General features: G+C 57.3%; 4 protein-coding genes across 6 annotated transcripts in view; 2 read left to right on the top strand and 2 right to left on the bottom strand.

The window, feature by feature from the left end:
* SARS2 (seryl-tRNA synthetase 2, mitochondrial) overlaps nt 1-7,896 on the bottom strand; it is a 56,175-nt gene extending 48,279 nt beyond the window's left edge. The window contains exons 1-5 of the mRNA XM_032776269.2: nt 7,527-7,896; nt 6,697-6,808; nt 4,921-5,016; nt 4,192-4,330; nt 1,702-1,834 (exon numbers count right to left, since the gene is read on the bottom strand). Of these exons, the coding sequence (XP_032632160.2) occupies nt 1,702-1,834; nt 4,192-4,330; nt 4,921-5,016; nt 6,697-6,808; nt 7,527-7,830 (784 nt within the window). The 5' untranslated portion in view covers nt 7,831-7,896. The remainder of the gene's footprint in view (nt 1-1,701; nt 1,835-4,191; nt 4,331-4,920; nt 5,017-6,696; nt 6,809-7,526) is intronic.
* Nucleotides 1-27,631, bottom strand: part of SIRT2 (sirtuin 2) — a 256,350-nt gene that overhangs the window by 118,325 nt on the left and 110,394 nt on the right. The window lies entirely within an intron of this gene.
* On the top strand, nt 8,413-20,802 carry ACP7 (acid phosphatase 7, tartrate resistant (putative)). The gene is made up of 14 exons (XM_032776266.2): nt 8,413-8,534; nt 10,257-10,522; nt 11,155-11,355; nt 12,774-12,956; nt 13,491-13,516; nt 14,170-14,267; nt 14,512-14,574; nt 15,367-15,481; nt 15,575-15,688; nt 15,917-15,974; nt 17,016-17,083; nt 17,199-17,270; nt 17,966-18,103; nt 19,536-20,802. The coding sequence occupies exons 2-14, from the start codon at nt 10,327-10,329 to the stop codon at nt 19,599-19,601; spliced, it is 1,398 nt and encodes a 465-aa protein (XP_032632157.1). The 5' UTR covers nt 8,413-8,534; nt 10,257-10,326; the 3' UTR covers nt 19,602-20,802.
* Nucleotides 25,959-27,631, top strand: part of PAK4 (p21 (RAC1) activated kinase 4) — a 107,001-nt gene continuing 105,328 nt past the window's right edge. For 2 of the 3 annotated variants that reach the window (XM_032776260.2, XM_075070632.1), the window contains exon 1: nt 25,959-26,055. The gene's annotated coding sequence lies outside the window, so the exon portion shown is untranslated. Of the gene's footprint in view, nt 26,062-27,631 lie in introns of all 3 variants that reach the window. The other variant, XM_075070633.1, reaches the window with a different exon arrangement.

Here is a 27,631-nt window from a genome sequence, read left to right on the forward strand (position 1 = left end):
AAGGGGGGAGGATGGAGGAAGGCCAAGTTCCTGCGATAAGCAAAGCGGGTGTGCCCAGCTTGCAAGCAAGAACAAAATGCCCCAATTAAAGGGGCACCCAGGCCTGTGGGCCCGGGGTCATTCCTACAGTTGTATCATTTTCACCGACTCCCTTTGAGGACAGCCCTGTGAAACTGACCAGCTAATACATTCCGTGGCCCCTCTTTTCTGGTGGGGGACCAGCTCAAACCTTCCGTGCCCTTTTATTAATAAAAACAATTCAGGCCAACAGGAAACCCATTAGCTTTCTCAGTAACTAACCTACTGGATTTCAGCCCAAGCCCGTGGGATCATTTTAAACAGCCTGGCCCAAAGGGCCACCATCCATCTCGGCTCTCTGCGCACCAAGGGAATGGGCTGGGAGGTTGCTCAGCCTTAGGACTGAATAGCTACCCTAGCTCCTTTCTCCTTCTCTCTGGTGTAAATCAGGCCTAAGTCCACTGGAGTCAGCAGGCCTCATTCCTAACTCAATCAGTTCTGGCCTGTCTTTACTAGCAGGGCTAAGACCCATTCTGATGACTGCACGCAGGACCAGCTGAGACACTGAAGGCCGTCGCTGGGCCACGTGGCAGAAATTACACCCCAGTCCCCTAGAAAGGTCTTGCCCATCAACCCCTGCTGGGAGTGGGCTCTGTGGCTCCGCCTATAACCCCCTGCCCATGCCCCGTGATCCTGCATTAGTACAAGAGTGGACTTTGCCTTATGCCCACATCGCCCACCAAAATGGGGAGTGAACTGCACCAAAGCACTGCTAGGCCCCGGTTCTGGTCTCACGTAGACCTGGATGAATCTGGAGTCACTCCACTGGAGTCTTTCCAGATTTACATACCAGTCAGTTACTTCAGAAGCTGACCCTTGGTTTACGTCAGCAAAAGGCCTGAGTGTCTACCAGGCCTGGCTTTGCTGCAATCCGAGTGCAGTGAGAACAGACCTGAATGTTACGTTCCCCATAAACTCCTGGACAATCAACAAGCGGCTATTTACATTTGTCCAAGGGCTGCCCTGTATGGGATTCTCGTGAGCACTGCACTACCCGAACCGTGCAGGAGCTGGGTTCTAACCCCCTTCCCCAGAACCATGCAATCTAATTAGCACGGGGGGCAGGAGGGTATATTTTGCTCACCTGTGAATCTGGTTACACAGACAGGCACCACCACAGGCATCAGCTGGCAGAAAACTCTTCCATTAACAGAACACGCAGCGAGCTTCCAACCCACCTCTCTGCAGCTTCCTAACAGAAACGTGGCAGAGACCATCTGAAAATTCCTCATTGTGGTGGTTAAAAAACCCCCCACCCTAAACAACTATTTTTTTAACCCCTTCATGCTCTGATGACACAATCCCAACGCCTCCCAAATAGAGGCACCAGCCCAATTGTTTCCATCTTTAAAGTCTTGTTGCTTCTGCTGTCCAGGGGCAGATTCATACTGATCAAAGTCAGGCACTAGGAACCTAAGGATTCGCCAAGGTACTCTTTTGTGGGATGAGGCTGGCTAGAAAGAATGGACCGAAGAAGCTCCTCAAGCAAAAGGGCGTATTAATTTCAAGTAGATGCATCCCCCTGATTTGTTCTAGGATGGGAGAGGAGCTCACAGAGGCAATTGGAGATCATCATTCCGGCTCACGTGAGACATTTGTGGAGACCCGCTACTGGCTTTCAGCTGAGCTTCACCATGACTGTGGAGTTGGTGATCCGTGCGCCGTAGTGTCCTGCCCAGAAATGTGTGTCCTTCCCTTTGTGGAGGAAATGCACATACCGGACTCCATGGCCATACTGCCTGAACCGGTAGGACACCTGGGAGGGAAGGAAAAGGAACCCAAATTGATCTCTGGATCCTGTCACAAATCCATGTGCTCCAGAGAGAGGAAGTAGGGGCTACACTACTGGTGAAGATATTCCTGCAGGGCAGGGGCTGGGCAAAACGGAATAGCTCCTGTACAGCAAAAGGGGGGTTGGAGAGCAGGCCTGCCCTCAAGTGGTGGCCTATGTTTCCTGTAAGGTGCCTGGCTGCGCCGCAGTCTATTTAGCGCTGTGCAGGGGCTCAGGGAACCCAGCTGGCTGGGACCTGCCTCAGCCAGGGAGAGATGTGTCCCAGCCCCAGCCTGGATCTCCCGTGGCAGTGGGCTGGGTGTCTAGCCTGCGGCCCCAGTGCCAGAGCTGCTGCTGCAGGGAGAGGAGCCTGTCTCCTCACAGCCCAAGTGCTGCTGCGGGGAAAGAGAGCTGCGGGGGGCCCTCTCTCCCTGCCATAGGCCCAGAGCACCCTCCTGCACCCCAAACCCCACATCCCCGGCCCCATCCCAGAGCTCAACCCCCCAACCACAGCCCTCACCCCCTGCACACCAACCTCCTTTCCCAGCCCTGACCCCTCATCTCCAGCCCCACCCCTGAGTTCAAAACCTCAGCCAATGCCCTCATACCCCTGCATCCCAACCCTCTGCCTCAGCCCTGAGCCCCCTCCCACACATCACCTCCACCGGGGTGCACATAACCAGGGTGGAAAAAAATCAATTATTTAAAAAAAAATTGAAAATCAGTTTTTTTGAGAAAATGCTTTTTGATGGGAAAAAACATATCTAAATATCATTTTAATTAAGACATTACAGCTCAGAGATCTCTCATCATGGAACAGGGATTATAAATTCTAATTCTATCGGATGAGACAATATATTCATGTAATGTTGAAGAAAAGTTTTGTAAGTAAGTTCCAATAGTTTATGGATTAGGGACCCAATCTTATCGGGTTCCACGGGCTTCTGCACAGATTATTTAGGTTAATCTTTCTATCTACCCAATGGGACTCAGAGCTCAGTCTAGAAGATACCCTCAGAGATGCTTAGTTTTGCAGTTCTCTAACTGTGGATTTGTGTCTCCAGAGATAACATGCTTGTTAACGGCAAAACTGTTTTTAAATAAATAAATAAATAAATTATATAGACGTGAGAAATAACAAACCTCAACCCTATTGTCCCTCTGCACGTTGGTGTACACACAGTCAGTCCCTTAACTCTCTCTAAAAGTGCAAAATTTCAAAAAGTTCAGTGAATAGAAGACTGTTGGAGGCAGAATAGATCTGGACAAGGAGAAGTCTGGAGATAAATGTGAGAAGGGAGGGACAGGCAGTAGAAACAAAAGCAAAACTGTTTGCGCAGCATATTCCAGAAGTCTTGAGGTCTTTCTGAGTGTAGCCTTCATTGATTTGAGATCGACCATACCATTCTCCCACTAGAAGGGAAAACCTATATTGGCAGCAGGCCATAAAAGAGATCCAGTCTGGGTCCCATCTATCCCCGAGTTGTGAGAAATATGTATTAAGGTTATAACAACCAACATGAATGCACTTTTATATAGAAATCCATGATTAAATCGAGTCTTCCTGACCAGTGATTTACATAGTAACACAATTCACATAACAAAATTCATTCCGCACATGAGTGGGAAAAATTAGAGGGAGCACTGGTGGTGACTCCTGTCCCAGAAGTCTGGGCCCGGCTCCAGCCGCTTGCAGAATTCGGAGGAGCCCTCTAGAGCGTCATGTCACACGAGTGTCCATGCACAAGTGGAGCCATTCCTGCCTCCTTTCTAGCCCTGGTGCAGCTGGATGCAGAGCTTTGCCTGCTGAGTCGGGCAGGCAGGACTAGCTTCTTTTTTTTTTTTGGGGGGGGGGGGTGGCTAAGCACCCGCTAACCCTAGCCATCTGCTGCCTGCGGTGGGCTAGTGGATAGAGTACTGGATGTCAGAAGACCCGTGTTTTATTCCTCTCTCTGCCAGCTCCACTCCTCCATGTTAAAACATACATAATTTTACAAATTACGCCCACTTCACCCCTACCGCTTTTCAATGGTAGATCTCCAAGTGCTTTACAATAGAGCTTGGTATCAGGGTGACCAGACAGCGAGTATGAAAAATTAGGACAGGGGGTGGAGGGTAATAGGCGCCTATATTAGACAAAGCCCCAAATATCGGGACTGTCCATATACAACTGGGACATCTGGTCACCCTACTTGGTCCCCCTTTCACAGGGAAACTGAGGCACAGGGAGGGGAAGTGACTTGCCCAAAGTCAACCCAGTGTCTGAGACGGTTCTAGAACCCAGGGGTCCTGACTCCCAGTCCCTAAATGTGCCCAGAGAGCTGGCAACAGAGCTGGCTCACCTGGTGATACTGCTGGTCGTTCCACTGTTGTATGGGATCAGGGTTGGCCTGGAATTCAGCGATTACAGTACTTCTGTTAGCAGCCAGGAGCTTGACGCAGATGGAGTATTCACAGCCACAGTCTTGCCGGGCGCCCCACCTGCGGGACGCGAACAGACCTTGGGGAACAAGGAACCTCGGGGGGGCAGCAAGAGGGAGACAGGACACAGCCCCCTGAACGTAGAATGTAACAGAAATCTTGGGAACACACACAGCCGAATCCAACTCATGCAGCACCACCGGCTTTTTGGTCCCCATCAATCAGGGGATTGCACCAGCATCTTAGCTCCAAGCACTGTAACATCCTCACCCGCTGGCCTTGTCTAGCCCAGCAACTTCAGGGAAGCCTGTCCACAATCCCAGGCAGCAAATCCGAAAACGGACACGACCTGTGACATGCATTTGACGCAAGCTGCTGACCAACAGTTGGGCGGGAGAAACTCACTATTAAAAATCCAACCGTTGTCAATGCTTTAATTAAGAGCTAAGAGGGCTCCCAACCCACATCTCTGGGTCCTCCAGGTTCAACAGGCTTGATATTTTTAAGGCTTAAAAAAACAACCACCCCTAAACAACCCCAAACCCACAGAGGTCTTATTTTAGTCATCAGAAATCAGCAGCAAAGACACAAATCCATTTCTTTCAGCAGGTCACAATTCAGGCCTCTAGGGAGAAGACGGCAAAACTTACCAATCAGAGATGTAGATTTCCGGTTGGTAGGTATCCAGCAGTTCTTCCCACAACCCCTCCTTTAGAAGATCTACGAGCTGTGATTTGACGCACCAGCTACAGAGGGGAAAAGGAAACCCTAATGAGATATAGCAATAGCACCTAACTGAGATCAGGGCCACTTTTATCCTCTGAGCTGCGCCCAGCACAACCGAGGCATGGACAGAGGAAGTAGTTTTTCCTCAAGGTCACACAGCAGAGCCAGGAACAGAGCTCAGGTGTTCATGCCTCCAGGCACTCCCCCAGTACAGCTCCCTGCGTAGACAGGCAAAGCTGCCATAAGCCATGACTTGAACTCATGGGGTCAGCTCCTCCAGTGCAAATAACAACATCTGCTATAGGAGTTTGCCGGGGCAGCTATGCCCGGGGCTGGAATCGGGGCAAATCAGCAGTGCAGAGAAGTCCTCATAAACCTGGAGCGACGCCGTTCCCAGTTCTTACCTGCCAGACACCTTGGGTCGATACCAACAGCTGGGTAGAGTGTGTGTCTCACAATGACACAAGGGCAGCACAGAGTCAGGGCCTGCATCTGATCTTGGTTATACCGCGGCAAATCGGAAGCGACTCCACAGAAGCGACTCCAGATTTACTTAGGGCTTGTCTACACTGTCAAGTTTCTGCGCAGTGAAGCAGCTTTTTGTGCTCAAACTGCAGACGTGTACACACTGCCAAGCCACTTTGTGAGCAGAAACTCCGCAGTTGCAGCGCTGCAAAAAACCCACCTAGACGAGAGTCGTAAGGCTGTTTGCGCAGAGGCTCCAGCGCTCTATTGCCAGTGTACACACTTGATTCCTATTGCGCTGTAATTGGCTTCCAGAGCTGTCCCATAATCCCTCAAATGACATCCCAGGGTTTCCCCCTTCCCCTGCCTCAGGACTGGTTGCTTCCTGCCACTGTTTGAACTTAGAAGACAGCATGCTGGCACCCTCTCTGTCCCCCAACCCAAACTGCCTCTCTCCCCCTCCATACACACCCCCCACCCCCCCCAGTTCAGTTGAAAAGCAGCTGGCACTGTAGTAGGTTGCCCATGGAACAATGGGATTGGGAAACCTGCATCATGCGACATTGTGCCTGCCCATGAGGCACTGCAAACCCTTCCCAAAGCGCCCTGCGGCCAGTTGCACAGTGGGATAGCTACCCACAGTGCACTGCTGTCTTTGCCCTTGCAAGTTCTGCTAATGTGGATGTGGTCCAGCATCACAAGGAGCACAGTGTCGACACACCACAGCAGTTTAATTCCAGCGCTTTAATAACCGTGGAATAACTTGTGGCACAGAAACTTGCCAGTGTAGACACACCCTTAGACCATGTCTGCAGTAGGAGCCCTTTGCCGGTATAAGAATCCCAGGATACCCTGTTGGCAGATAAAACCACCCTCTCCGAGTAACAATGCACCATACTGTATAACTGAATTCACACTGGGTAGCACAACTCTCTTCCCAACGCCTGACCAACAGATCTGGGCTGGCAGATATATGTAGCGTATCCCTGGCCTAAATCCAGAGCCACTCCGGATTTACTGGTGTTTATATATATTTGGTATAATACGGTACAAGGTGCAGGGCAGACTCAGGCCTGGCCCCTCTGGGTCTCATTTATGCTGGGTCGATCCGAGTGACTCTAGATTCATAGGGGCACATGCTAGATCAGGACCGGTCTGGCCTTTGGAGGATGGGTAGCTTTCTGCCGCACGAGGAAGGTGGTGGGCAAACGGGAAGGCCATGGGGACAGACTCACTCAAAGGATGAGACGAAGCAGGTCTGGGCCGGGGCGCCCTCGACTGGGCAGCGGTTCTCTTCCACCTGCCAGCCATGGCCGCCACGCTCCACCTGCCAGTGACAGAATTGATCTGCGGGAAGAGGATGCGTCAAGAAGGGGGATGAGGTGTGGTGGGAGCTGGTTTATGGGGTGTGGGACGCTGCCCGGGTGAGCACCCATTCCCAGGGGAGGGGGAGGAGTGGGTTAATAATAATAATTGGAGATATACTAATTTCCTAGAACTGGAAGGGACCTTGAAAGGTCATTGAGTCCAGGCTCCTGCCTTCACTAGATTTTGCAGGGCATCACTAGATTTTGCCCCAGATCCCTAAGTGGCCCCCTCAAGTATTGAACTCACAACCCTGGGTTTAGCAGGCCAGTGCTCAAACCACTGAGCTATCCCACCCCCTCTCAAGGGAGGTTGCTGGGGAAGAGGGAGACTCCCCCCCTTTCCTGACACCCCTGCCAGACCTTTTGCCCCAGTGCCCTCTCATCACCCCTTCCCCCACTCTGGTGCTCCCTCTCCCTTGGCCCCCCCTCAGCCCACGCTCTCCCTGGTGCCCCTCCCCACATACACACTCCTCAATGCTCCCCATTTACCTCCTGCTCTCCCACCTGGTCCCCCCCTCCAATCCCCTCACCCCCACACCTGCCACTGGCCGCTGTCTGAAGACAGGACACTGGCAGAGATGGACCAAGGGTCTGACCCACTGTGGACAATCTTATGGTGACCCCCCTCCGGCCCTGGATTCCCACCGCCCCCCACAATCCCCCCATCCCTCTCCGACGCCCCCGGGGCCGGCACCCACCCTGCCCGCAGGGGTTCCGGAGCAGGTTGCGCCCGAAGGGCTCCAGGAGGCAGATCCGGCTCCACCGCGGCGGGGGGCAGAGGCGGGCGGCCGCCAGGGTGGCCCCCAAGCCCGGCCGCCTCTCGCCCTGCAGCCGCCAGACCGTGGGCCCGTCGATGAGGTCCCGCCAGCGGCGACACACCAGCCGGCAGCGGGTCACCAGGGCGCGGCCCGGGACCCAGCTCAGGATCAGCGCCAGCAGCTCGTCCGGGAGCGGGTTCAGGTCCAGCGGGGCCGGGGGGGCCCGGCTCTCCCCCTGCCCCATGTCCGCAGGGCGGCCTGGCTCGCTCAGGCCGTTACCACTCCTCGCCGCATCCGCTCATGTGATCCCAGCCCCGCCTTGGAGCCGCCCCGGCCTCGTTTACACGGCTGCGAACGAGCACCGGATTCCCCCACTTGCAAGCCAGGGGGCGCCTGAAACAGGCTGCGGGAAACGCCCCCCGCTCCGCGTTCCCCGCTCAGCCCCGCTGCAGGGTCTGACACCGGTTCTGGTCGCCAGCTGGTGTAGATCGGCGTCGCCCCCGCGTACACACTCCTCAGTGCCCCTCCTGCCCCGCACGCTGTTCTTCCAGCTGGTCTCCCCCCATCCCCGGCATTGGCCTCTGTGGGAACCCCCCCAGGCTCCAACCTCTAGACCCCCCTGCTCTCCTGGAGATGGGGAGAGAACCCAGGAGTCCTGAGGTTCCCCCCGCCTTGTTTTTCACCCCCTTCACTATCCCAGCTTCTTTTCCGGTGTGGGGCCTTTGCCAGCTGGCAGCCTGGGCCCCCACCCCGGTCCCAGGCCGGACTGGCCGGCTGCCACCAGCTCGCCACTCGGTGCTTCCTGCGACCTGACGTCCTTCCGCCCCTGTCCCGCAGCACCCGCTGGTTGGGCTGCGGAGGGAGCCCAGTGCGTGCATCGAGCTGGCCGGACTCAGCCCTGGGAGGGCAGCGGGGGAGCCTTGGCCGCGCGGGGGGCTGCGGAGCGAGGTAAATGCGAGTGCGGGGCTAGGGAGACCTCTGGCCGGGAAGGGGTGTGTGAGCCAGTGGTTAGAGCACGCGGGGGCTGGGAGCCAGGACTCCTGGGTTCTACCCCAGCTCTGTGAGGGGAGTGGGGTCTAGTGGGATCTAGTGGTTAGAGCAGGGGGCTGGGAACCAGGACTTCTGAGTACTTTCCCTAGCTCCGGGAGGGAAGTGGGGTCTAGTGATTAGAACAGGGGGGCATGGGAGCCAGGACTTCTGGGTTCTCTCCCCAGCTCAGGGAAGGGAGGGGAGTGGGGTTCTAGTGATTAAAGTAGGTCAGTGTTATTGATCTCTGAGGGCTGGGTTCTATTTCCTGGTGTCTCACAGACTCCCCACGTGACATTGGGCAAGTCCCTTCCTACGTGCTGTGCCTCAGTTTCCCCACCTGCACAAACGGGGTCAATGAAACTGAACCACCTCCCTCGGGGCGGGGTGGGGTGGGTGGCTGATAGCAGCCAGGGAAGGACTGATGATGTCAGCACGGAAACTGGTGCCCAGCAAATTGCAGAGCACAGGCCTGGAGCTGGGCCCTGCCCCGAGGCATCGGCGGTCCAGCTGCTGCCCTGCATGGGAATGCCACAGTGGGGTAGAAAGCTCCCAAAGCTAGAGATGGAACCCGGGAGTCCTGATTTCCAGCCCACTCCTCCCACTCTAACCACTAGATCCCACTCCCCTTCCAGAGCTGTGGAGAGAACCCAGGAGTCCTGCCTCATTTCCCCCCATGCTCTAACACAGCGCCTGACCTAAGAAGCACTAGATCTTCCTTCCCCATTTCCCTCCATCTCGTGACCTGCTCTAATGTTGCAACACCGGCCTCTGGATAACCCAGCCGGTCAGGTCAAGCCAACATCTCTGCCTGATTGCGCCCGTCACCTCCTGTGTGGAATCCTTGAGGTGGATCCATCCCTCAGTGCTTCTCCAATGACTGATTTCTTGGGCCTCACTAGGTTCTCCCATCACCCCATGGCTAAGGGAGCTGGGGCTTTAATGCCAGGGCAGTGGGCAGTACGGGTGGTATCTCCCTGGCACTACTTGCTCTGTGGTTGTACAGGTCATCTGTTTGCAAGGTTGTCCATTGGCACCGCCCGAGCCCCTAACTAATTGGGGTTCTGGGTAGAGTTGGGGGGCGGGACGGCTGGCGTGAGTGGCAGCTTGGGCAACAGGGTGTGCCTGTTTTTCTGCCTCTGCTCTCGGGTTCACCCAGGAGCAAGACTCTGGGCTGCCTGTCTTGGTGGGTCAGCATGGTGCGGAGCGGCACAGCTAGGAGCAACTGGCAGGGGAGGGGCAGCTGGTGTTGGCCTGGGGCTGGAGGTGGGAGGGGGAATTTTGCTTGCTGTCCCATGGCCCTGGGCACAGGGACCTCCATCCCCTCTCCAAGAAACTGTATCCCCTCTGCTCCCCTTTCTGAGGGTGCAGGGGCTGTTTTTCCAGCATCCCTCGCCTGGTGCTGAGATGCAGCTGCCTCTGGGGTGGGGTGTGTTGGCTATCTCTACAGGGATCCACCATAAGGGACGTGTCTGTTCCTCATACACCCCATCAGGGAGCCCCAGAGCTGGCTCCCCTGGGACTTCCTCTTAGCCTCCCCACTGGGAGACCCCCAGACCCAGCTCCCCCTTACCCCTGTTCCTAGCCCTCCAGCTGGGCCCCCCAAGATCCGGGCCCCCATAACTCTAGGAATTTGCCCCCCAGGAGCTGCCTGGCCTCACTGCTCACATATCAGGCTGCGGAAATCAGAGCTGCGTGGCGCTGACTCAGGACCATGGGAGGATCTGACCCACTCACAGGCCAGCGCCCCACAGCTTTCGTTTCCCTGTCCCTCTCCCACACAGCCGGGAAGAGCAGGAGGAGGATGGAGCCGCACGGCTGGCTCTGGCTGTTCTGCCTGGTGCTCCCCTGGCTGCAGTGCCAGGGCACGAAACGCACCCAACCCGAGCAAGTGCATCTCTCCTACCCAGGTGAGTCTGTCGGGACCCCGTCTCCTGGCTGGGGGACCTCGGGGTGGGAAAAGACTGAGAGCCCAGCTCCACGGGGTTATTAATGTTTATATCATTGGGCCCGGGGTCCCCAGCTTTGGGAGGGGAGTGGGGTCTAGTGGTTAGAGCAGGGGGGGATTGGGAGCTGGGATTCCTGGGTTCTAAACCAGCTCTGGGAAGGGAGTGGGGTTGAGTGGTTAGAGCAGGGAAGGGCTGGGAGCCAGGACTCCTGGGGTCTTTCCCAGCTCAGGGAATGACCCCTTTGTCTGGCTTCAAGTGAGTCCCTACCCCTCTCTGTGCCTCAGTTTCCCAGCCCCCTGCAAAGACTTCCCTGCCTCAGTTCCAGGGTGTTGGTGAGATGAGGGAAGGTTGAATCAGTTTCCCAGGCAGATCCAGCTCCTTGGAAACCAAGGGCGGGTTCCAGGCCTGGCCATAGGCCCATCTGGCGGGTTGGAGGCAGAGGATGGTGCTGGGGCGGGGTAGGAGTGGATGGAACCGGCTCTGTGTGGAATTGGCCCTCGTAGCACCTAGACAGAACTGGTGGGGGGAGCGGGCCGGTGTTCCAGGGAGGACTCGGGCTCTGAGTGCTCACCAGGCTGTTTTAACCCTGGCAGGCGACCCCACCGCCATGACCGTCACCTGGACGACCTTTGACCCAGCTGGCTCCATTGTGGAGTTCGGCCCCGAGCGGAGCAGGGCCTTCACCTCCTCCGCCAAGGGCCACGCCAGCCGGTTCGTGGACGGCGGGTGGTTGCGCCGCAGCATGTTCATCCATCGGGTCACCCTGCAGGGCCTGGCCCCTGGGCAGCGCTACGGTGAGCGGGGGCCCGGCCGCGGCACCTCTCCTGGCACTGGGCACCAAACTGAGGGACAGAGACAGGGGGGTAGGGCTAGCGAACAATGGGAAGGGGAGACCTGGGGACATGCACCGATGGGGGGGCACCCAGATACCCTGCCACACTCCCTGATGCCTTGTCACACTCATATGTGCCCTGACACATGCACATGCCCAGCCACGTGCACACGCACTGAGAGGTGGGGCACACACACAAGCCCAGTGTCACCAGCAATATCCACCATCACCAGGTCCAAATCTGCATTGGGTCCAAATACACCCCCACCCCGAGCACCCAGCCATGTACACTCCCCAATCTCTCTCTCTCACACACCCACACACATGCCCCTTCCAGCCTCCAGCCAGTCAGATCCACGTGCACACAGCCCCTGGCCGTGCAAACTCAGCTCTCTGTGCAATCACGTGTGAACACACACAGAGCAGGGCTCAGCTCCTCCAGCAGGGGCGCGCACACACACACACACATCCAGCAGGGGCGCGCACACACATCCAGCAGGGGCGTGCACACACACACACACAGAGCAAGGCTCGTCTCCTCCAGCAGGGGCGCGTACACACACACACACATCCAGCAGGGGCGCGCACACACACACACACACACACACACACATCCAGCAGGGGCGCGCACACACACACACACACATCCAGCAGGGGCGCGCGCACGCGCGCACACACACACACACACACAGACTAGGGGCGCGCGCGCGCGCGCGCACACACACATCACAAAATCCAGCAGGGGCCGCAAACAGCGCCTGCGCGGCGCACACAACACACACACATCCAGCAGGCCGGCTCTGCTGCGCCGCGCACGCACACACACATTCCAGCAAGCCCGGGCGCCCGCTCAGCGCGCACGCACCCACCACATCCAGGCAGGGGCGCGCGCTGCACACACAACGACACACACACACCAAGCAGGGCGCCCCGCCGCGCCGCAACACACACACACACCACCCAGCAGGGTGCGCGGCGCGGCGGCGCCACACCACACACACACACACATCCACGCAGGGCGCGCGCCCGCGCACGCCACACACACATCCCACATCCAGCAGGGGCGCGCGTGCACACACACACACACACGCACATCCAGCAGGGGCGCGCGTGCACACACACACACACACGCACATCCAGCAGGGGCGCGCGTGCACACACACACACACACACACATGCAGCAGGGGCGCGTGCGCGCACACACACACGGCAGATGTCTACAGTGACTCGATGTCCTGATTTTATAGGGACAGTCCCGATCTTTGGGTCTTTTTCTTATATAGGCTCCTATTACTCCCCCCCAGCTCCGTGTGATTTTTTCACACTTGCTATCTGCTCACCCTACAGGCATCTGAGTCTCTCCCTGCTTTTCCCCTGTAGCTTATCGCTGCGGGAGCCCGCTGGGCTGGAGCCGGCCCTACAGCTTCCGGGCTCTGCAGAATGGCACCGACTGGAGCCCGCGCCTCGCTGTCTTCGGCGACATGGGGAACGTCAACCCCCAGTCCCTGCCCAGGCTCCAGCGTGACACGCAGCAGCGCATGTACGACGTGATCCTGCACGTAGGTCGGTGTCACACCGTGCAACCCCCAGGTCCTGGGATCGGGGCTGGAGAAGGGACGGGCTCGGGGTGGGGAATGGGACACGAGGCCTTTTCCCTCTAGGGGGTGCTGGTGATCCAGCCCCAGGGCAGGGACTGGCTGGCTCAGGGGGCAGGGAATGGGACACGGGGCCTTTTTCCTCTCGGGGGCACCAGCTCCCATCCCACCATGTCAGGAATGATGGACAGTATCCCCACCTCACGACCCCGTTGGTGCCCCCTGGAATGAACTCGCTGGGTCTGTGTCCAGCTCCTAGGATGCCAGGGACTCTAACTGCCCCCTCACTGGGGACCTCAGCCAAGGACTGGACTCACCTCTCCGCCCTAGAGAGCACCCCTCCTCTCTCCAGAGATTAGGGCAGGATTCAGAGGACATCAAGCCAGCACCGTCGTCTTAAAACTGGGGGGTAACTCCCAATCTGGGTAAAATCCCCCCCCAGGCTGCCCCCTGCCCCCAGGGCAGAGCAGCCAATTCATTGTGATCCTCTTGTCTTTCCCAGGGGATTTTGCCTATGACATGGACCAGGTAAATTCTGTATCCACGCTGTCTCCTGCACCTTCCCTTCTCCTCCGGCTGCGGCTCATCCTGCTCCCCTCTATGTTCGGGGGGTTGTCTCCACTTCCTAGCATCTCTGCGGTGGCGATCTAGGGCCAACGCTGGGAGGGATCCCCTGGGAGGAGGGGCTATGTGCTCAGCTCCAAGGGTTTCTAGCAGAGATGCTTGGACCCCCATGCATGCATGTCCACCTGTGTGCGTCCCCACCCGGCCTGTGTGGGTATCTCTCCCCTGCCGGCCTCATGAACTCAGTGTGGTTCACAAACCTGCTCCAGCCCTGGAGCTAACCCAGCTGCAGAGGCTGGCATGTGGCAGGGGCGGGTTTGATACCCGCACACGGAGGCTGGTATTATGAGCCCAGGCCCATGGGAGATTGGAGCTGCTTTGGGATGTGCCAGGGAGGGTGTAGCCTGCGATGGGAATTGAAGGAACAATGGCAGGTGGGTTGGCCTCCGTCCACTCCACCCCCAATGCATGCCCTGGCGCACAGATCTGCCCACCCACTTCCATTCACGTGGCCCGACAGCCCCCCGGGGTACGCACAGCCCTCAGGCGTGTAAATGTGCTCCGAGGGCGCAGTGTTCCCGGGCACCTCGGCTGATGCGACTGTCTCTGGGCTGCAGTGTAACGCCATGGTTGGAGACACCTTCATGCGCAAGATCGAGCCCGTCGCTGCGTCGGTGCCATATATGACGTGCCCAGGGAACCACGAGGAGAAATAGTGAGTGCGGGGGGGGGCGGATCTCGCACAGGGGGCCTATGGGCGTGACAGCTGGGGCAGGGGAAGAGGTGGCGGAGCTGGAGGTGTCTCTATCTGCTGCCCGGGGAGGGACTAGGAGTGGCAGCCTCGAGGCCAGGGTGAGGGGTGCATTAGGGATGCTTGAGATGCCGGGTTGGGAATTGGGAGGGTTAAATCTCCCCCGCCCCCCCCCCCTGCAGCCCCTAATTGTTCTTCCCTCCCCCAGCAACTTCTCCAACTACCGTGCCCGATTCAGCATGCCTGGTTACACCGAGGGCCTGTGGTACAGGTGAGCACCCCGCCTCGCCCCCAGGGGGCAGTGTTCCAGCCCCAGGTGCCCAACCCTGGCAGAGGAGCAGGGGGATAAGACTCTCTGGGCCTGGCCATACTTGGTTAGAGGGGGCAGGGGGTGGTTGGAGGGCGCCTGGGTACTATCCCAGCTCTGGGAGGGGAGTGGGATCTAGTGCTTAGAGCTGGAGGGGGCTGGGAGCCAGGACATCTGCGTTCTATCCCCAGCCCTGGGAGGGGAGTGATGTCTAGTGGTTAGAGCTGGGGGGGCTAGGAGGCAGGACTCCTGGGTTCTATCCCCAGCCCTGGGAGGGGAGTGAGGTCTAGTGGTTAGAGCTGGGGGGCTGGGAGGCAGGACTCCTGGGTTCTATCTCAGCTCTGGGAGGGGAGTGGGGTCTAGTGGTTAGAGCTGGGGGGGCTGGGAGCCAGGACGCCTGGGTTCTATCCCACCTCTGGGAGGGGAGAGGAGGGGATCCTAGTGGTTAGAGCAGGGAGGCTGGACTCCTGAATTTTATCCTCAGCCCTGGAGGACAGTGGAGTCTAATGGTTAAAGTGTGGGGGGAGTGCAAGGGGGAGCCAGGACTCCTGGATTCTATCCCCAGCCCTGAGACAGGAGCAGGGGGGATTGGGAGCCAGGCCTCCTGGGTTCTGTTGCTGCTATTCACTCACTGTATGTTTTAAGGGGCATCCTATGCCCCCCATCGTGTGCCTCAGTTTCCCCCAGCATAGCACAGGGCTTGTCCTTTGACCTCCCTCCCTTGTCACCATATGATTCTGCTTCTCTGTCCCCCAGCTGGGACATTGGCCCTGCCCACATCATCTCCTTCTCCACCGAGGTGTATTTCTACCTGAACTATGGCCGCCACCTTGTCCAGGAGCAGTACCAATGGCTAGAGAGAGACCTACAGGTAGATACACCCCCCACAACCCCTAGCCCGCCTGGCTGCCCACCTGCCCAGACTGTCTTGCTCACAGACTCTCTCTCTCCCCCTTGGCTGCAGGAGGCCACACGGCCGGATCGGCGCCGGCGACACCCGTGGATCATCACCATGGGGCACCGGCCCATGTACTGCTCCAACAATGACCTCGACGACTGCACGAAGCACGAGAGCATCGTGAGTGTGTGGGGGGGCACTGCAGAGGAGAGGAGAGGATGCTCTTGCACCCAGCGGGGAGAGGGAGGCATGCGGGGAGCCCAGTGGGGACCGGCAGACTGATCCAGGGAGGCCGCTCTACGTGGTGGAGGGGGACCTCGCTGGAAGGCCTTAGCAGAGAGTGTGGGGCAACCCGCCAGGGCCCCTTCCAGCTGCTGATTCCCTCCCGCCCGCTGTCTTTCCCCTCAGATTCGCCGAGGGCTCCCCCAACATCAGTATGGCCTGGAGGACCTGTTCTATAAATACGGTACCCGTTGCCCCTCGCTCCCCATCCCTCCAGCCTCCTCCAGCGCCGCCCCCTCGTGGGGAACATGGGACGCTCCCCCCTGCAGGACGTATGCTGGGGCTGTCAGCTGGAGCCCCGGGGTGACAGGAGGAAGTGGGGGTGGCACCGAGGTGCTTTGGGGGCTCACGCCAACCAGGACGGGCTTCTGTCACCCCCTGGGGCCCTCTGTGTCAGGCAGCCCTGGCCCAGAGCCCTGCCCCCAGCAGCCGTGGGGATGAGCCAGCCTGGGTTCTGATGCAGGGAGACCCCAGCCTCCCAGAGTCTCCCCTGCTGGGCCCAGTCCCTCTCCCTGGATGCTCCCAGATGTCAGCGACAGAGCACACGGCCCAGGGACTTCGGCTCCCCGGCACCTTTCTCAGCTCTGGCCCCGGGTGACGGACGCCCCCAAAGGACTTTTCTGCTTCGATCTCCCAGTGTCTCTGCTTCCAGTACCGTGAAGGATTCCTGGGGACGCAGGCTCCGTCCCCCGCCGGGCTGGTTAAGCGGCCTGCCCCCCTCCCCACCTGCTCGTTTAGCTTGATGGCTTTGGTTATGTTTTTCATTGCCCTCTGAGGTCTGGCCTGGCTCAGTTTACCCCGCAGGCCCAGGAAAGCGGGTGGCTCAGTGTTACTTTCTCTAGGGCCAGCTGGGTTTAGGTACCGGCTTGGGTAACTCCTTTTCGCGCCTGTTCCCAGCCCACCTCGCTCATTCTTTCTGCACTGTCCATACGCACAGTACGGCCTAATACGAAGCCCGGCGGGTCTCCCGGTTGGTATATGATCCCGGCCACGTGTCCTTGAAGAGAGACAGATTCTGATGGCAGCATGTTGGGGCAATGAGTGTTTCTTTGCCCGTCTCCTGCCTGGACTCCTCCGCGATTCACTCGGGTCACACCCAATCTCTTAAAGGGCCGGCTCAGCTGGGGACAGGGCCCCAGGGCAGAGCACGCCTCGGCCCCCAGTCCGGCCATGGGTCTAAGATCCAGTGGCCAGTCCTGAGCCGGTGCGGTCCTCTCTTCACCAGGTGTCGACCTAGAGCTGTGGGCCCATGAACACTCCTACGAGAGGCTGTGGCCTGTCTACAACTACCAGGTGACTCCTGAGCAGGGGGTTTAGGGGTCTCTCCAGGGTCACTGTCCGGCCTGGTTGGGGGATTGAGTCCGAGATCTGAGTCTGAAATGACTCCGTCTGCCTCCCCCCGCTGCAGGTCTATAATGGCAGCACCAAATCGCCCTACACCAACCCCCGGGCGCCCGTCCATGTCATCACCGGATCGGCCGTAAGTGACAGCTGGGGCCCAAGCCTGGAAGCGCGCCCAGCACCACGGGCTGATGCCAGCCACCAGGGGCCCACCTCCGCTTGCCTTGCAAGTCAATGGTGACGCCTACCGCTGACGGCCGTGGGGCCGGGTGTGTCTGCCCGCGGTTTAAGGGTCTGATCCTGTTAAGCTCCAGATACCTCCCGAGTGGTGCTGAGTGCCCTCGGATCCCACTGAAACTCAGTGCGGGCACTTCCGGGATGGGGCCTAATTCAGAGGCCTGTTGGAGGGATTAGTTTAAGGGCAAGAGTACGAGGAGCGGAGCTGGGCCTGATCCTGTCCTAGGACAGTCCTGCTGCGTGGGGGTGGGGCAGGATTGGGCCCCAGCTGACCAGGGGATGGATGGAGTGGGGGGGCCAGTGAGTGTAAGAGGCTCCATGAGAAGATGGAGGGATCGGGGGAGGAGATGTAAAGCTGGGAGCAGGCTAAGAAGAGGGAAACTGAGGCACAGGCAGGGCAGTGATTCGCTCAACGGCACCGGGCTGTCCATCAAATGCTTCATCTGCTAGGCCGCCCTGCCTTGAAAGGGGTAGGGGGTGGAAGGATTGATATACAGTGAAGGTGGGGCTGAGGAGTTTAGCTGGGAAGGAAGCTAAGAAGAAGCCCCACCCCCCCGCCATGGTCATGCAGTGGGTTCTGCCCCACTCCTCACACAGGGCTGTAAGGAGAGGCTAGATTCGTTTGTCCCCAACCCACGGGAGTGGAGCGCCCTGCGCATCGAGGACTACGGCTACACGCGCCTGCAAATCGTCAACCGCAGCCACATCTGGCTGGAGCAAGTGTCCGATGACCAGGTATGGCACGGCAGGCGGATGGACCCCTCCAACGCCCACCCCGCCCTGCCTGGTCCGATCCCTGCCTAGGCAGGCTCAATGTGCATTGGACTGTGCAGTGGACCCACTGCAGGGGTATCGGGGCACTGAACATTAACCACTAGACCCCACTCCCCTTCCAGAACCAAGGACAGAACCCAGACGTTCTGACTCTCAGCCCTGCCTGCTCTAACCACTGGAGCCCACTTCCCTTCCAAAGCCAGGCATCCTGTCTCCCAGGCCCGCCCCCCCGCTCTAACCACTAGACACCACTCCCCTTCCAGAACCAAGGATATAACCCAGCACCCCTCTGCTCTAACCATTAGAAATCACTTCCCTTCCACAACTGGGGAGAGGACCCACGAGTCCTGACTCCCAAGCCCCCCATCCCCCAGCTCTACCCACTGTCCCCCCCACCCCGATTGCTCCCAGTTGCACCCAGCTGTCTGCATACACCCTGTCCAGTGTCACCACCTGGACAGCTCCCACCATAGCAACCTCTCCCTGAATCTTAGCTGGCACCCATGGGGTGTCACCATGAGGCAGTAGCAGAGAAGGGAAACCCTGGGGTAAAGCAGTCCTGAACTCTCCTCCAGCCCAGGGTGGGAAAAGTCTGGAGCTGGGTGGCTCTGGAGAAAGGCACGGGAAGCAATTGAGCTTGTCCAGCTCCAAGCAGATAGAGGGGAAAAGCAGGGAGGGGAGTGGGGTCTAGTGAGTAGAGCAGGAAGGAGAGCTGGGAGGAGGTGCCGGCACTGCCGAAGGCTGTTGGGAATCTGGCTTCTGTGTGGCGGGAAGCCAGGCAGATCCCTGCTGTTCTGGTCCTTCTCCTTCGGTGGGTTCACACTGGAAACGGGCCTGAGCCATGGAATCTGGATTGGAACCTCCCAGAGTTCTCCCCACCTCTCTCTAAAGCAGCCTCACCTTGAGTTCAAACCCTCAGGATCTTGATTTCCAGCCTTCCCTGCTCTAATTGCTAGACCCCACTCCCCTCCCAGCATTAGGAGTAAACCCAAATCCGGGTAGCTGAGGTTTGCTATATGTGGATGTTTCCTTCGTTAGAAACGTGATCATCAACTTCATATGAATCCTTAATCGGTGCTTCAGATCAAGGGGGGAGGTGCGGGGGAAGGGTTTAAGGGAATCCAGAATGTGGGAGGAGAAATAGCTCTAGAGATCTGGGGGGATGAGGCACATCTTCATGCCCCTAGCGATATACTGCAATCCCACGGCTACCACCAGTGTGAATGTTGCCCCTTTGTGGTCCCAATCCATCCCTCCCGTCCCCATTCCCGACACGTTGCCATAGACCTGCCCTGGGTTCTGAGGCTCACCATGAAGCTCATCTGGGTTCTGAGCAGTGGGGAAACGTCCCCTGGAGCCACCCCTGAACCCGAGTCCTGGTTTTGTCTTTCAGGACGGGAAAGTCGTGGACGGGATCTGGCTTATCAAGGAGTTGCACGGCCCCAAAGCTTGGCATTAGCCTGGCAGCAGGCATCCAGCCCTGAGTTGACCAGAGGGACTGCGTCCCCAGGACACCCTGAAATCCTCGTTATCTGGCTGGAGGCAGAGCTCCCTGCGGGGCTACAAACGAATCTGATCAAATCCAAAGGCTGTTCTTGCAGTCCCTGATTTATGGCACTGGAAGGACACGCCTGCCCCTGCAGCTGGGGAAAACCTGCTGCTGGGTCTTTATGATGGTGAAAAAGCGCTTTGCTGCAACTGGGTATATTAGGTCTCGGAGCACTTTATACGGGTGGGGTTGTGTCTGTGTATTCCCAGTTTTTGGCAAGGGAAACTGAGGCACAGAGAAAGGAAGAACCATGACCAAAATCATAGATGTAGGGGTCTTGCCTTCCAGTCTTCCCTGCCCTAATCACTAGACCCCATTCCTCTCTCAGAGTCAGGAATAGAACCCAGGAGTCCTGATGCCCAGCCCCCCCGCTCTAACCATTACACCCCACTCTCTGCCAAGAGGCAGGAACAGACACCAGGAATCCTGATTCCCAGCCCCTCTGTTCTAACCACTAGATCCACCCTTCACCTCTATGATGTCAGGAATAGAACCCAGGAGTCCTGATGCCCAGCCCCCTGCTCTAACCACTCCCCTCCCCTCCCCTCCCCTCCAAGAGGCAGGAACAGATCCCAGGGATCCTGATTCCCAGCCCCCCTGTTCTAACCACTAGATCCACCCCTCACCCCTATGATGTCAGGAATAGAACCCAGGCATCCTGACTCTCAGTCCTTTGTTCAGTCCGCTGGCCCATTCTGCCTCTTACCAAAAAAACCCATAGAGTTAAAATGTTCTCCAGATTTTGCCTGAGGCATCTCGGCCTCTTGAATCTTTCTAGCCCTCAAACTGTGGCGGGGGGAGGGAGGGGAAGGGGTGCCGGGATCTGATGGTTTTTCTTTTCTTATTTGTTCTTTCCTCCATGAGCTGACGCTCGGTACCAGGCCTTTTCCCCTGCTGGTGGTTCCTGTAATGCAATAAGCCCACACGGAGCTGCAAGGCGGCAAGCGATGGGGCTAGATTTGCCTTTCGCCTTCAAGCGAGGCCCATGGTACATCTCTGAGGTTCCTTCTATGATCCTTAATGCTTCGAGCCACATGCTGGGTCTTTTATACTGATGGTCTGGAAATTAACGCAACAAAATCAAGCTCAAAAAGTGTACGATGCCCGTCTCCTTCAGACGCCGCTTGATTTGCCTTTGGTGCCTTGAGTGTTTTAGGGCCAGATGCTTCTCCGGTGTAAATCAGGAGGCGCCCCCTCCAAATCCTTGAGTCACAGAGAGAAGACTTCAGCTCTGTCACTGGCCCCTTTAAGGGGAGGTGCACTGATCAGCTGCTGAAGCTGGGGGGGTAGAGGTCAAGTGATGGCCTGAGGAGCACCTGGGCAGCAAGGGCTCAGTTGAGGGGACGGATGGCAGGCAGGCAGTCCGGTTTTATGGTGTCTCCCAGATAGGTGGCTGGCACAGGGAGAATTTCCAGGAGTCTCTGGCTGCGAGGGGTGTGTGTGTAGGGGGGAAGTGTCTCTAGGAGCTATCGCCCAAGAGCAGAGGAGCTACTTATCTTGGGTATTTTGCCTAAGTTTTCTGATTACGGATACATAGTGCCCTGCGCCAAGGGTGTGAGATAGACGCTGCTGTAGCATTTCTCCTCTGTGGGCCGGTCAGAGAGCCTGCTGGCTCCCAGATTCCTCCTAGATCGTTGCCACAGTCGGGGGTGGGCCAATGCTAGGCCAGATTTCTGCTGCCCTTTGCGGAGAGCCGTGGGGAGAGTTCGTTCTTTCCCCACACTAACAGTGGTGGCCGTGAGTTCCTGCCCACCTCACTGACCAAGACTGTCTCCCTGCCTCCCACCTCTTCTCCTGTACGGGGCTTGTCAGCCGTTTTGGAGCAGGGACCATCTTTTTGTTCGGTGTCGTACAGTGCCTAGCGCGATGGGCTCTGTGACTGGGGCTCCTCTGTGCTAAGGCAGCTCAGAACTCGGACGACGAAGGAGTTCAGTCTCCTGTCTGGGCTTTGATAACAGTGTAAAGGTCACTAGTCCGCGTTAACCGTTTTAAGCTACTGGCTCCTATTAAGAGAGACTGAAAGAGTGGGACTTCTCACCTTGGAGATGAATAAGGGGGAAAAAAAATAGTGGGTGCTGAGCCCGCCCCAGTCACAGCTGTTTGGCAGCACCGCTGATTAGCTGGGAGAGGGGTTTGGGGGACGGCAGAGAGCAGCAAGTGGGTGGGGGTCTCAGGGAAGGGGCAGAACAGGGGTGGGAAGAGGCGGGGTGAGGGCGGGGCCTCAGGACGGAGCAGGGGTGCAGCACCCCTGGGGAAAAGAAAACCTCAGTGCGTATGCCTTTTTCACCCGTTAGGCGGTGGAACTCACTGTCACATGATTTCCTGGAGGCCAAGAGTTTAGCGGGATTCAAAGAGCGAGCGGGCATCTTGACTGAGAACCCAGCTCGCCAGCGTTATGCTGCACTTTAAAAAATATCCCTAGGTAGGCTCTAGTCCAAACAAATTAATTCAGGGAAGTCCGATGGCCTGGGTTATGCAAGAGGTTAGACTGGCCCCTTCTGGTTCATAATCCCTGAATGAGGCAGCTGAGTACAGAATGGCCCCAACATCAAATCAGTTAGATGGGAGGGTTGCATGGCTGTACGTGTACCTCGGCAGAATACAAGCAAATTCATTACTGCAAGGTCTGCAGACCACCAGGGCTTGGTTTGCCTGTCTCTGGCAGAGAGCTGGGAAGAGGAGCGAACACTCTGCTTAGGCAGTACAAGAGAGGCGCCTTCCTAGCTAAGGCCCCCAAAATTCTTCAGGTTGCCAATTTCCCCAGAGAGTTGAGTACAAGAGCTGGGCTTCAATTCTGCCTTTCCATGGGATCCTTTGAGCTCGTTAGCACATGGGGCCCGGATGAACAGGACAAATTAGGAAAGTATTCCTAGAGCTTTTGGTTAGGTTTTGCCAGGGCTATAAACCCTCATACTTCAGGGCGTGAGCAGCCCTCTAACTATCGGGGTCAGGAGGGGACTTCCCCTGGCTGCAGGTGACTCCAGAATTGTCCACTGGGTGGGGAAAGGTCTCCTGCACCTTCCTCTGAAGCAGCCGGGAGGAGGCGGAAGCCTGGGCTAGGGTTGGCTCCGTGCTCCGAGCCAGCTTCTGTTCCCAGTAGGGTAGGAGCCACACAGAGCTGGTCGGGAGAAGCTGGTCCCTGCTGCTGAGAGCAGTGTCCAAGGCCTGGCGGTGCTGAAACGAGGCCCCTCCCGCCCCCATAAGCTGGCAGGAAACTCCAGCATGGGGATGGGGAGCCTGTGCCACTGCCGCCGCCGTCCCTGTGCCCTGCCTGCCCTGGGCTGCGGTGGCAACTCTTTCCTGGGGATTAGGGGAAGCAAGGCTCGATGTGGGACTGGGATGGGGGGGTCATGTTAAGAGAGGTGAACCCAAAAGGGCATGAAAAAGTTTGGGCCCCCACTGATCTACATAACACAGGCCTTTATGCAGTGACCCCGCTATAGACCCCAGTGACGTGTGCTGTTCCCATCCGGGCTGCGAGGCGGACTCCATCACCAGCTAAGATGTGCTGGATGATGCTACCGCTGTCTCCTGTCCTAAGGCTAAACCCAGGACCTCCAGTCTCCAGGGCACTTTCACCAGCACTAATGCCAGCTATTGCTAGGTCAGGGGTAGGCAACCTATGGCCTGTGCGCTGAAGGTGGCACGTGAGCTGATTTTCAGTGGTGCTCACACTGCCTGGGTCCTGGCCACCGGTCCAGGGGGTTCTGCATTTTAATTTAATTTTGAATGAAGCTTCTTAAACATTTTAAACCCCTTATTTACTTTATGTACAACAATAGTTTAGTTCTATATTATAGACTTATAGAAAGAGACCTTCTAAAAACGTTACAACGTATGAGTGGCACACGAAACCTTAAATCAGAGTGAATAAATGAAGACTTGGCGCAGCACTTCTGAAAGGCTGCTGACCCCTGCGCTAGATTCTCCACATGGGGGCGGAATTTCTCTGCTGCTGAGCATCTCAGAGCGACCTTACGGAGCCCAGGAAATTCATCTGCAAAAGCCCCAAGACTTTGGAATCTGGCTGCCAACGAAGGCGCAAAGGTTGGCAGAGAGTTGGCAGTGACCCACGCACACGTAGGAGAGAGGCATGGGCAGTGTGCCCCAGGCAGGGGGCTTTGGGACTCTGTTGCTGTAGGGTTTTCTTGCTAAAAACAGCTGTGCAATATGTCCAGTGGGGCATGTGGGCGGGGGGTGGGGTGGATGATCCCCATTATAACTAGTATCAGGGGGTAGCCGTGTTAGTTGGTATCCACAAAAACAACGAGGAGTCCGGTGGCACCTTGAAGACTAACAGATTTATTTGGGCATAAGCTTTCATAGGTAAAAAGCCCACTTCTTCAGATGCACTGACTAGAGTATAACTAGTCAGTGCGTAATAATAATTAATAACTAGTGTTACTTACCCAGCTCTTTGTATCCTGTGATCTCAAAGCACTTGCCAGTGGTGGGTCTAATTTATCACCCTCCCTCCCCTGCAAAAAAACCCACTCTGATTTTGCAGATGGGGAAATTGAGGCACAGAGAGGGGAACTGATCTTCCACAAGTCAGCAGTGGAGATGGGTATGGAACCCAGGCATCCTGCCTTGCAATACTCCCTCCCCATTCTTTTAATCAGCCTGACCTGTAAGCCCCTTTCTAACTACCAGACCTCACTGCCTCCTAGAGAGAACAGAACCCAGATCCTCAGTCCCCCCGCCCCCCACTCTAATAGCTAGGCCCTATTCCTTTCCCAGAGCTGGGTATAGAACCCAGGAGTCTTGGCTCCCCGCCTCCCCCCCCCACTAGCCATTTTGCAGCTCATTTATTTATGGTATAAGGCACCTATATAATTTGATTATTTATTTGTATTATGGGACCCTCTTGGCACCCCAGTTGAGACCCAGGACCCCGTTGTGCTAGGTTGCCTGGATGCCCATACAGCCCCATCTTCTTCTCTGCTAGACAGAGTCCCTCCAGGACCCAGGCCGCACAGTACCTGCTCTGTGATTAAGCAGGGGCTGTCGCTTGTCAGGGCTGCCAGGCTGGCACTGAATTAACTCCAGTGACAAGCCGATGACTATTATTAGCTGCCATATGGGTGGCTCATTCTTTGCCTTGCACTGTCAAAGTGCTTATTATAGCAAGTCGGCTAAGGCTGATTGCTGGCAGGAACAGTTGCTAGGAATGGCTGGGTTCTCAGGGGCAGTGCCGGCTGTGTTGGTCCTAAATACAGCCCAGGTGGCAGTGCCCTTTGGATCGTGACTTTCCCTTCACCCAATCAGCCTCATGACCCACCTGGGAAGTAGGTATTATCCCCACAGAAGGGGAAACTGAGGCACGGGCCGGTGAAATTACTTGACCAAGGCCACACATCCAGACTCCAATTCCCTCCTCTAACCTCTAGACTGCAGGACACCTGGGTTCTCTGTGTGCCGCTGGGAAGGAGTGTTGTCAATTGACTGGAGGAGGGTGGTGACTGGGATTCAGGACTCCTGGTCAAATACTGCGAGAACGCCACACGGGTTTGCAACCTCAGGGTCTCATATCTCACCTCATGAGGACGTATCATGGTGCAACGACGGGACCAAGCGATGCCGGGTCTTCGTCTCATGATGTCCTCTTGCAGCATGGTGTCACGTTGCAGCCGGACCAAGTGACTTCAGGACCCCAGGTGATGCGGTAGTGCCAAGCCACCACGCCACATTTCCAAGATGATGTTCGGGTGGGGTCAAATGACCTCAGCGGAAGAATCATCGTGCGCCATGGTGACAGCCCCCTGTGGCTGGATGATGTCATGCCTTTTGGTGATGACCTCAGAGCACAACGTCATGACACCCTGTCTTGCTCTGAGGACGTGCTTAGGGTGCCATGGCAACATCACATGCTCAAAATGGTGGCACTGCTATCACAAGATGACCCCTCCCCCCCGTGGCAGTCTGGGAAAGGTCAATAGGAGCCACCCCCCACGCCTCCATGCCCATTCCCTCTTCCCGGGCTGAACCCACACGCCACAGACTGCGGCGACGTCCCCTTTAAGAGAAGCCTCGCCCCTTTTCCTACTCCCATCAATCAGCCTCTGCTCCAGCCAATCAGAACGCACAACAACGCGAGCTCTCTCTTCCTCCTCCTCCGAGTGGGCAGTGCCCGCAGAGCGGCATCGGTTCTGGCCAATCAGAGGTGGAGAATGGGAGGCGGGGCGGGTTTTCCTCCTCCGCCTCTCAGGAGGCGGTCCCTGTTGCTGGGGGAACGGGGCAGAGCAAAGGAAGGGGGTGTGTGTCCCCGGATGTTGGCTGGTTCCTAATATGGTGGCTGCGGCGGCGGAGTGACCAGGAGCTGGGGGGAGACAGCGCGCGAGCCCCCGCCCCCACCCGAGAGCAGGTGTGTGTGGTGGGGGCAGGGGTGGGAGACAGGGCATGTGGGGGTGAGATGGGGGAGCTGGGGGGTTGGGATGGGGCCAGTTGGGGGACAGGCATGTGGGGTGAGATGGGGGAGCTGGGGGAGTGAGGATGGGGGACAAGTTGGGGAGAGGGGAGGGGTGGATGGGCTGGGAGAGGGAGAATGGGGGTTGGGAGGGGGGCACAGTTGGGGAGAAGGCATGGTGGGGGTGAATGGGGAGCTGGGGTGAGATGGGCTGAGGAGAGGCATGTGGGGGCTGGGAGGCACAGTGGGGAGAGGGATGGGGGGGGATCGGAGGGGTGAGGAAGGGGGGAGGGGGAGGCTGAGGGTTGGGTGGGGGATGGGGGCTGGGAAGGGACTCAAAGTGGGGAGAGGCGAAAGAGGGGGGCTGAGGGGAGTGTGGATGTTGTTGGGGCTGTGGAGGGGTGAGAGAGGAGGAAGCTGAGAGGGTGTGGGGGTTTTGAGGCTGGGAAGGGGGAGGAGGGGAATGGGGGGCTGGGGAGGATAAGGTGGGAGAGGGCTGAAAGAGGACTAGAGGGTATAGTGGGGGATTAGGGCTGGGGAGGGGAGCGAGGAGGGGAGCTGAGGGTTTTGGGGAGGGGATGAAAGCGCGGAGGGGTGCGAGAGAGGATGGGCTGGGGAAGGGGATCAAGTGTCGGGAGAGGGGAGCTTGAGGGAGTGGTGGGTTTTGGGGGCTGGGAGGGGTGAGAGAGGAGGGGCAGCTGAGGGCTTAGTGAATGAGGGGTATGAAGGCATGGGAGGGGAGCTGTGGTGTGCACGTAGAGCCCACACATGTGGTGTTTGTGGACACGTTTTGGCGGATTGGCAAGACGAAGTACAATTTGTACTGGCGCATGGGCGTGTGTGGGGCTGGGCAAAGGGCACCTTCAGGAGGGAAGTGGACATTGAGAGGAAGGGAGAGTGAGGGTGGGGTGTGTAGCAGGGGGAGCTGGGGGCATGTATGGGCGCATGTTGAGACTGGAGGGGGCAGCTGGGCAGAGAGGTGATTGAGGGAGATTGAGAAACGAGTACGGGGGGTTGGAGGAGGGGTAAGTGAAGGGGATGGGACGTGAGGTACTAGAAGAGTCTGCTGTGTGTGTGCTGGCAGGGTGAGGGATCAGGTTTATCAATTATGCATAGTGAAGTAGTTGATTATGTATCAGGGTAGTTGATGAGATAGAGAAGAAGCCCTCAGAGGACATGTAGTCATTCTGGGCCTGCTTAAAAGCTCTCCATGTTTTAGACAAGTAAGTAGAGTAGGCAGACAAAAACCTTGCATCTGTCAGTAAGTTTAAGGGTTGTCTATCCTAAGATATAGGAGGTTTTCTCGTTTGCCAAAATGTATGTACAGTAATCAAGGCAGACCATTTGTTTTGATGCCAGTTAGGGGGTGTGCTATTTGTTGGGTCGCTAAATGAGTGGAATTTAATTTTGTTTTCCCTGCCTACAACCTTGCGCCAATATTTAAAACAATTTAATAAAAAGTAGGAATTGTATGAGGTAGGATGGCAGAAATCGGGCTCTCGTTTCAAGTATTTGACATGCCTATCCTTTCAGT

This window comes from Chelonoidis abingdonii, chromosome 11 (genome assembly GCF_003597395.2).
Source record: "Chelonoidis abingdonii isolate Lonesome George chromosome 11, CheloAbing_2.0, whole genome shotgun sequence".
In the NCBI taxonomy this organism is placed as follows: domain Eukaryota; kingdom Metazoa; phylum Chordata; order Testudines; family Testudinidae; genus Chelonoidis; species Chelonoidis abingdonii.